A 10462-nucleotide genomic window follows, 5' to 3' on the forward strand; every position below is an offset into this window, starting at 1 on the left:
TTCTGTAAAAATAATAAAGGGTAAAGAAACTCTAGTTGAAGTTGAGGGTAACGAGGTCCACGTTTCTTTGCGTGACTCTAAAACAGTGAGACTTATCTGAGTATTAGTTCTTGTGAATGCTTTAAAAACACTATAAATAACTCAAGTCGAGCATTATGAAAAGAGCTGAACAACTTCCTGGGTTGACTGGAGAGTGTAAAGTAAAAGCAGCTGTCACTTTGAGGTAAACTCTAAGAAACATTTTTTACTTCTACTATATGAAATTTAACTATCCATCCATCCATTCGCTTCCACTTATCCTTTCCAGGGTTGCTGGAGCCTATCCCAGCTGTCATAGGGCGAGAGGCGGGGTACACCCTGGACAGGTCGCCAGTCTGTCGCAGGGCCAGACAACCATTTGCACTCACATTCACACCTAGTGGCAATTTGGATTATCCAATTAACCTATCCCCACAAGTTCCATGTCTTTGGACGGTGGGAGGAAGCCGGAGTACCCGGAGAGAACCCACGCAAACACAGGGAGAACATGCAAACTCCACACAGAAAGACCCCGGCCTGATGGCGGAATTGAACTCAGGACCTTCTTGCTGTGCGGCAACAGTGCTAACCACCGTGCCACCGTGCTGCATGAAATGTAACTATTACAATAAAAACTATAATCCTCACATTAATTAATGTGGACCAATGGTGCTGATTTCAAGCTCCATATTTTTTTCTGACTCTAGTAGAGTAGCTTTGCATGACCTGTATTTCAAAATAATCCTTATTTGTCTGATACTGCTCCTTGGTGAAGCCCTTCACTTCTTCTCTTCTATCTTTTTATTTCATTCTGATTGGTCTGATGAAACTACAATCATCCACCATTATGACAGCATACCTATGAAAGAAAATAAGGCAGTCAAAATATCAGCTTTACTATTTAAGGCTGCAGCAGTTACCGATGCAAAACCAGTATTTCTTAATGTTTGCTTGGCATTAGAAGCTGAGAATGGATTCTATTATGGAGCTTTTACAGGAAATCACTGACTGAATCTTATTAGAGAATCACTTGATGACACTGCAGTGAGAAATGGAACAAGAAGAAAAAACCACAGAAAAAGTGACTTTGTGGCTGGTTTAGTCTGCAGGTCTCAGTAACTTTGTGTTGTCAGACGGGAAGACTCATTATTTACAAAATTGAAAGTCTGACATTCTCAGCTACAAACCTTTGATTGTAGCTGTCTTTTTCACTGGAGTATATCAGAACAACAATCTCAGGGTCTTGGAAAGACTTTTTAAAAATATGTGCAATTTCATAGAGACAATTCATGCCTCTCCCTTCGAACTATAAACACATTTTATTTTCACCATAGACATAAAGATTTTCAGAGAGATAATAACCTGGTGATAAAACCTGTTCACACATATAAAACGATTCGCTCATGGAGCAGCTTTGTAGCTGACAGCTGTTCAACAAAGCAGCTGTTCCACGTTCCAAATAGGTTGATAACCATGTATTTACTAGCTTATATGTCACTGCTTCCACTGGCAGTCACTTCAATCACTTTGACTCTTTAATCACCCATTTCACCTGTCTACAAATCACTACATTTCATCAAACTCCCATGGTCTCTGGCTGCCAGATTGCTGCTTGTCCTCTCTACACCACTTTCAGCATTTCCACCAGTGGGTCACCTCCTCCATGCTGGCCTACGCACTGTGGCTTTTCTAAGAAAGAAGAAGAAGCTACATGTTTCTTTCTTAGAAAAGCCACAACATGCTTTTTCATCCGCATATTTTCACACTGATTTCATTAGCAAATTAAAAATAATTTTTTTGAGAAGTAGTGATAAAATGCAATAAAACAATAAAAGAAACAATCACAGACCAGTTTACCATACTTGGATTAAATCCACCCTCGACTAAAAGAAAAATAACTACTACAAAATGTTTTTTGTCTAAAGACTGGCTTTAATGCATGACTTGCAAACTGGGCCAAAAAGTATTAAACCTTACTTGCTGCCACCACCAATAACTGGGGATGTCTCCAGATTTCCAGAAATCCTCAATATAATATAATATATACATAGGAAATAGTGGTGTACTAGTGTAAAATATCTTTACCAGAAATGTAGTATTTGAAACTGGTATTGTTCCCATGGTGGTTTTATCACATATCTTACCTCTTGTAGCAGGTCAGCCTGCTCGATGGCCTTCAGCACATTCTTTTTAGACGTCTCTTGAGCTTCTCCGCCCAGCAGGAATTCATCCAGGATGAAGTAGGCCTTCTCAAAGTTAAAAATAATGTCCAGTTCACAAACCTGGTGACCAACATGCAATAACTTTAAACATTAATGAACAGCTCAGCACGTGGGAATTATAACTAAGAATAATATTAGGAAGTCAGACATCACAAACGCACACTGCCAAAGTATTTATCCAACAGCTCCACATATCTGTGGATGATCTCCAGCGTGATGAGCTCGTTGTCCTGGTCCTCAATGGCACAGCAGAAATACAGGCTGGCATATCTGCAACACAACGAGAAGCAAATTCACTTCAACTGAAAAAGTTCGTTCCCTGCTTTCTCAGAAAAATAATTCTGAGAAAGTTTCATATGAAAACTGTTGTTTTAATTACAACTGTCAAGTAGAAAAAGTCATCCCCATCAGCACAGTGGAGGCTGTTATTTTCATTCATTCTTAAAGGCTAAAATAGGAAAAACTACATAGTCGAAACAATATACAGGGTAGTACAACATGCATTGCATTTGCTGTGTGATTTATAGAGTCTATATTTCCTGCCAGAGTGCATGAAGGAGGCTGCTGTGTCCTTTAAATGTCTCAGGGTCTTCGATATATAATCAAGAGAGGGCAAATATCTCCACAGCTGATGTCTCCAAAACTGCATGCCGTACACCCAAAAAAGATAACCATCACTACAGCCCAGAGAAAAAATAACATGAATTAGATTTTGAGGTGAACTATCCCTTTAAATAACAATCTTTCGTTGTGAAAACTACACCATCAAATAGCCAAAGCCAAGGAGCAGACTTCAGGCATTTGTAAAGCTGCGACAGGCTCTCACAGTGATGTACTGTCTCACTGAAATGGTGCTGAGAGGGCATTTCTCCGTTATTATTAAGGCCTGCTGTTTACTGTGCACAGGGTATTCATTTAAAAGCCAGAAGCCGGACGCAGAAGGCTGAAACAGTTAAGACCCATTCTGCCATAGTTCTTTATCCCTGATAATCCCTAAGGCACTAGGCATGTGATGATTGGCTAATAAAGGAGCTGGTCAGTTGATCCTCTGAAACCAGAGGAGCAGCAGGACACAATGGACAGGGCTGCAGATTCTTAAAAAGACAAGTGTACAATACTCGCAGAGGTCACAGAGAACAGCAAAGCTGCTTATTAGCCAGGCTGTTTTCTGGTGGTGAATTCTTGATTGTTTCGAGCTGTTGTCTATCTTTGTCTACAGTTTGTGAAAATTAATGCAAGGTGTAGCCAAGCAGGAAGCACAAAGGGCTCGGTTCAGTCATTACAAAAGAGCAGTGAGACAGCATTTTTACTGGAGCTGACTCACTCCAGAAACAAGTCAACGCTTTAAAAGATAATGCACACTCTGTGTAGAGAAGGCTCCCAAAGTAAAGAACATCTTTATGTTGCATTGGCAGCCTGATGGCACAGGTCCCCCTGTTTTATAAGTGGATTAGTCTTCAATAAGACATCTTTATAGAATGTTGCTTAACACGTAAGTAAGGGTTATATTAACATTTCACATGTGGCAGACAGTTTAGAGCCTTACTTGGAGGTACACTTTGAATTTCAATTTAGTCTACTTTGGGAAAAATAGTAGAGTAATAGAGTTCTGCTGGCAAAGCATCCAATCACAGTTGACATATAAGGAGAACCCTTAAAGAAATTTATGGGAGAACTGTGAAACTGTAAAGATGGCAGCAGCCCAACATTCAAAGAGCCAATCAACATCTGAGCCTGGAAACATATTATCCAATCACGGTGCACTGACACATGCCCTCTATAGAGGTTTATGACAGTTTCAACTGTGCAGCAAGCAGCTTAAATCCTCCCTACTTGTTACTGTAAAGAGGACGTATCATAGAGAGTATAAAATATGGTAACAGCCACTGTGAGGTCACCCCTGAGTTACTGAACAATGTAACCAGATGTAATGAGGGAGTGGTGGATGTGACTGTAAAATGCTGAATTACATGTGGTTAGCCAATGAGCATACCCCAAATAGTACTTCTTCTTGATTCTCAGATAGACCAAAAATGTCAAAATAGACTTAATATTTTATTCTGCATGAACTGAAACTAGTAAGATTCTAGTTTCTACCCAGAATCTATTTTATACCTTCAGGTATGACCATAGACGGAATATCATGATCTAGAATTGTTCAGCACCCTGATAGCACGTGCAGAGAAGCTGTTCATGTTGGACTGAGCCATAATGAAGCAGAAAAGTCAAATAACTTCTCACATGCATAATAAAAATGTAACTTCAAGCACTTTTATAAACCAAAAGCCTTTTTTTTAATGTGACTGGTGATTCTATTAGTGCAGTGTTTATGTCCAGTTAAACAACTAATGTGAAAATTGTAAATACAGGCTTCAAAATAACTCAAGTGTTAACAAACTGGACTACTAAGTGGCAAGACGTGCTTCTCAAAGGTTTTTGGTAAGAATCAGATTTACAAGTAGATTAGCCCAAAATGTGTTTGCATAATTATGTCAGAAAGGTTTTTTACCCACTGCTGGCTTTGAGCTACGTTTTAGAGCTACAGACAGTTTAATTTGGCACCAAATATCACCATGAGTAGTGCAACTGGCAAAGGATCCATCCTTGTTTCTGATCCTGGATCAATTCTGACATATCAGATGGGAAACAGCATGCATTTTAAGAATTTAGGCTGATAAAGCACAGTTTCAGCTCTCAGCTTTCTATTAAACTCACTGAGATTTTGGTCCTGGTTCAGCTCAAAAAAACAAAAATGCATGTGGAAGAATCAGTCATTTGTTAAAAACTAATATTAAGCTTCATTATTTGCTTCTAATTTGCTCTGTTTCTCTGTCACATTTAAAGAAAATATGAAGATCAGTTTTAAACCGATGCTTGCAAGCATCTAAATTACTGTAAGATGTGAGAAATTATACAGAGAAATTTTCAGTGTTACAAGTTACACGTCTACACACTGACAGGCTGTATGTTGATGCATTAGTGTCAACATACAGATCCATGTTGTTGCTCAAAATTAGACAATTTCTTTCTGCAAAGAAACTTTTAGCCAGAGCTAAACAATCCAGAAATCTGTCTCATGCATAAAAGAAAAGAAGACCAATTCTATTTACATTATACATGCTCCGTTTCAGCAGTATACTTAGAAGGTATAGCATACATTCTCATTGCTATGCAGATGATACCCAGCTTTATCTATCCCTGAAGCCAGATATCACACACAGCAATTAGTTAAAATGTAGGAATGTCTTAAAGATATTTACGGCATTTCATTTCCTGCTTTTAAACTCAGATAAAAATTAGGTTACTGTACTCAGCTTTAAAAATATTATCTAACCAGATGCTTACTCTGGATAGCATTACTTTGAACTCTAATAACACTGTGAGGGATGTCTGAGTAATTTTTGGCCAGGATATGTCATTCAATGCACATACTAAACAAAAAGGTAGGACCGCTTTCTTGCAATTACACAATATTGCTAAAATTAGAAACATCCTGTGTCAGAGTGATGCTGAAAAACTAGTTCTTGTATTTATTACTTCTAGACTGGACTACTGTTAATTCATTATTATCAGGCTGTCCTAAATAATCCTCGAAAAGGCTTCGGTTGATCCAGAATTCTGTAGTGAGAGCACTGACATATTTCTATGTTTGCCTTCATTTCATTGGCTCCCTGTTAAATCAAGAATCACTTAATCTCTTTCTCATCACATGCAAGGTCTTGAATAACCAAACCCATCTTATCTTTAAGACATCATAATAATATATCAACCAAATAGAGCACTTTGCACTTGGACTACTGGCTAACTTGTCATTCATATGGTATTTAAAAGTAGAATGGGAGGCAGAGCTTCCAGGGTTTCTGTGGAACTAGCTCCTAGTCTGGATTCAGGGGACAAAAATCCTCTCTACTTTTAAGTATTAGGCTTAAAACTTTTCTTTTTGATAAAGCTTATAGGTAGATCAGGTGACCATCCCTCAGTTATGCTGCAATAGGCCTAGGCCTCTGGGGGCCTCCCATGATGCACCGAGTCCTTATTGTTCATTCACTTCTTTTCAGTCTCTGCATTTAATCATTAGCTGTTATTAATCTCTGGCTCTCCTCCACAGCGTGTCTTTTGTCCTGTCTCCCTCCCTCCCTTTGGGAAAATTACCCAGCAGTTCACATTATCTACAAACTAAGCATACATTTTCCCAGTAAGTTTATGATCTTGGTCACTGGTTTTAGACCTTCTTCGAACCAACTTGATATTCATATTATAAATTATGGTCCCATTTAGAGTAAAATAGATGATGAAGCTGAACGTGCTTTAGGCTGTGACTATCATGTTGAGGGAAGAGTTACCAAAATACTAAACTCAAGGCTTCAAATCAGGCTTCAAATCAGTTTCTACAAACTAACAGGCAATGTCACAGTGGCTATAACCATGAGATTTACTGCTATGCTTGGGATTATTGTCCTGTTGCACAATCCAATTTAAGACAAGCTTTAGCTGTCACACAGACGTCCTCACATTTGTCTCTAGAAGAGATACAGAGGAGCTCATAGTCGACTCAATAACTGCAAGGTACCAAGATCCTGTGGCTCCAAACCAAGGCCATCAAACACCATGCATTTATACAGTCAATTTAAATTTGAGTGAAATTTTAGATTTTTTTCTTAAGTTGTTACTTAGCACCCATTGGTAATCCACCAGTATCATTTAAAGAAATGGCTTGCTAACAAGGCCTAATAACACACTGATAACTTAGTGCTCCACCCTGTTGTTCACATGTGGTCACTTCTGATTCCAAAAACCCAACACAGTGATGGTCAAAATCCTAGCAGCGGTCCTTCAAAATGTCCTAAACCAATGGGTAATATCACATTTGCTACATCTATCTTTTACATATGTAAAAAAAATACTAAGAACTATTAACACTTAGTGAGAATTTAACTGAGGACATAAACATCTGTGTGGTGGGGCAATGGTTGCAGACTGATCAGCAGTTCAGGGGCTCTGTTAGTCCATCCCAGTGGGGTCACTCCGGTTCACAAGCAGTCTGCCTCCTTGTCCGTTGGCACAGCAACAGGATATAATGAGACTAAATTAATGCTCTTTCTTGTTGTAGTCTGAGTGCTGTCATGATGATGCCTTCATCTCTTTGGTAACACTCTCCTGATTCCCCAGCAGAGCCATGTCTATGAGTGACGGGCCTATGAATTGCCCAGGGACGTGTGAAAATATTCTATTCTGAGGGCGTTCAACCAGAACACATTTTGTTCAGAAACAAGTCCAGTTCCTACCCACCTCTTGTACACAATTTTAAGGTCTCTCCACTCCAGAAAGCTGCACATTTTAGGCTTCCGTGCCAGGACTGTCTGCACCAACTCTCTGGTGATCTTCTTTTTCTCTTTATCAGACAAAGGCACGTACCATTTTTGGAGCCTAAGCTTGCCTTGCCGACTGAAAAGAAGCATGAACTGCATCTGAAATGAAGAGATGACACAAAAACAGAGGGGCTGTGAATAAAGACATGAGAGGAAGGAGTGGGTGGTTAAAGACATCTGCACAAAGAGACACAAAAAAGGCATTCAAAAAAGAAATTCACAGCACTTTTTATGTGATGTAACATGCTGACAAGTTAAATTGAATAAAAATGATGCCTAAAAATAATTTAATCAGGTCAATCAAATTTTGGAAAATGAATAATAAAGGACAACCAGTGCAAATTAGGCAGTGAGTTGCTGTTTTTGGATGATCTGCTGCCATGTGTAAAAGATAAAAAGCCTGCTATAGATTATAACTTGACTGATACATGATTTTTTTAGACCAATACTGATACTGATATTTGATTATTTAAAACTGTCATACATAAGCCAATATTTTTTTTCCTTTCTGACATACAAAACCTAGACAGTTGTAACATACATCAACTATTTCCCTAACATCTGTTACATGTATTTGTTTAACAATCCTTACTAAGACAGTATGACAGCATTGTTTAAAAATAATCTTTTTTTAATTATCCCAAAGCTTGTGGATTACATTGTTACTCATAATAACACAGCTGGTGTTTCTGTGATTTCTTCTCTACTTTTTAAATTTTCATTTATAATTTATTATACATTCCAATACCAATATATCGGAAAATAGCTAACACCAGCCAACAATACCAGCCCTGCTGATATATCTGTTGGGCTCTAGTATGAATCAATCGATTATCAGCCCACCGAATTAGTGAGGCTGATGTTCAAAACTTTTGTCACTATCATTTTCTTGTTTCTTGAAAATTTAAAGAGAACGCGTTGACCCATCTTGTGGGCCGGATGAAAATACTGCACTTGGACAATGAAAACTAATTTATAGTAACAAATAATAAACTGTTTTTGTTTTTTTTTTATTAACAATATTAAAGTTTAGAGTATTTTTTGTGAAAACACTCAAGTTTAACATTTTGTAATATAGACATAGTGATTCATTTTTCGCACATTGTTTTGAAGCTGATGGTTAGTTTTGTAATAGGCACTTCAGAATCTGGTTGCCTCTGGTAACCTAATAATGTATTTACTACCCTGTCATTTGCCAATGCATTGTATCCTGCAATCTTGTTTTCAGTAGCTTCGATTGTTCATCTTGAAATAAGGAAGGTTTATCTTAGGACCCTACCTACATCACGTCACTAATGTTTTTTTGTTGTTGTTGCTTTTCTTCTCCAAATATTACTCACTTTCTATCGTCTATGGTCATGACATTGCTGCAAGTCCTGTGTAAACAGTGCTTTAAAACCAACACAAAAACATTGTTGTACATTAATAATAATAATAATAATAATAATAATAATAATTTGCTTAATGTTTAAATATCTAGTCGAGTAGTTGTGTGCATCCCTTCACCTAAGTTAACAGCGAGCTTCAGACAACCCCAAACAACTAAAACTGCAATAGAAGAACATTAAAATTGATCAAAGAAGTAAGTGTGGTAGTAACAGAGAAACTCAGTTCTCTATCAGAAAAAAGAGGAGTATCTACTGTCAATTCTATTGGTATTCCATTCATCCATCCATCCATCCACTTTCTTTCGCTTATTTAAATCAGGATTTCAGGGAGGGGCTGGAGCCTAACCCAGCTGCCAATTGCTGAAAGGTTGGGCACACCACAGACAGGCTGCCAGTCTATTGCAAGGATTTCTCTTGGTATTGGTAATACATTTAAATTTATTCAAATTCCCTTAAAAATACATGAAAAATAAGGATGGGAAAATGCACAACACTAAAAAGTTGACAAAGTGGCATGCCAAAAACAAGTGAGTAAATTAAGAGTAAATAACAGAACAATAACGCATCAACTCCAATTATCGTTGCATGTACACATTATAATGTATAAGTAATTAGAAAAAAAGCAGCAAAGCTTTGAATAACAGCTTTCCTGTCATAAAATGTGGTCTGCATATTGCTAAAGCACCAGCATTTTATCTGACTGTAAATTTTGATACCAATCCCCTGGATTACTAAGAATGAGTCTTGGTATCGGTACAAAAAAAAAGCTATATCGATCGACCTTCGACAGCCCTCCATCATACCAACACTATTTTCACTTCAGTTTTAAATACAGGGTAAACACTTGACGGAAAACAGCGCACAGGGCATGTTTTAAATTCACTAAATGCATTCAAACACATGCAACCCCACAGTTATTTTCACGGCCAAATTTTAAAGCATTTAAATCCATGTAGCTAAACCAGAAACATGACTGAAATCATCCCGTTTCAGCCGCTATGAACACAGACGAAAGGAAGTACCGTTAACACCGTTATTCAGCGACTGCTACCTTTAGCACGTCCTGTTATCATAGAGCCTGTTAAAAAACCCACAGGTGACCGAGCGCGTTTGTACATTTTAAAGGAAAAACAAAATTTCACACATTCAAAACTACTTACCTTGAATAATAACACTGTGTATCCCCCCCTCGGAAGAAATGAGCCACCCAACACCACCCCGAAACACGGCCAGTCTATAACAACCTTTTGATTGGCCACTAGGGCGAACATGATGATTTTTATTGGCTGACACGTTTTTGTAGTCCCCGCCTTTGTCAACGCGCTAATTAGACAACATACAAATGATTGGCTGCTACGGACAGCAATCAAACCACTCCGTCCCGCCCATTCAAACTTCATTACCTCAAACATATGCTGAATGATTAAACAGAGACGGAACAACCTGAAGTGAGACTGACAATAAA

The 10462-nt window shown here is 38.1% G+C and overlaps 1 protein-coding gene across 9 annotated transcripts in view; it reads right to left on the reverse strand.

Moving 5' to 3' along the window:
- Positions 1 to 10269, reverse strand: part of LOC120738851 (AP-1 complex subunit sigma-2) — a 31635-nt gene extending 21366 nt beyond the window's left edge. For 5 of the 9 annotated variants that reach the window (XM_040040374.1, XM_040040378.1, XM_040040377.1 and 2 more), the window contains exons 1-4: positions 10158 to 10268; positions 7530 to 7708; positions 2402 to 2510; positions 2163 to 2300 (exon numbers count right to left, since the gene is read on the reverse strand). In XM_040040374.1, coding sequence (XP_039896308.1) covers positions 2163 to 2300; positions 2402 to 2510; positions 7530 to 7708; positions 10158 to 10268 — 537 coding nt within the window. Of the gene's footprint in view, positions 1 to 556; positions 878 to 2162; positions 2301 to 2401; positions 2511 to 7529; positions 7709 to 10157 lie in introns of those variants that run through there. The other 4 variants (XM_040040371.1, XM_040040370.1, XM_040040379.1 and 1 more) reach the window with 3 other exon arrangements.
- Positions 10270 to 10462: the final 193 nt, after the last annotated feature.

The sequence above is a fragment of the Simochromis diagramma genome, unplaced genomic scaffold (assembly GCF_900408965.1).
Source record: "Simochromis diagramma unplaced genomic scaffold, fSimDia1.1 OVJJ01000026.1, whole genome shotgun sequence".
In the NCBI taxonomy this organism is placed as follows: domain Eukaryota; kingdom Metazoa; phylum Chordata; class Actinopteri; order Cichliformes; family Cichlidae; genus Simochromis; species Simochromis diagramma.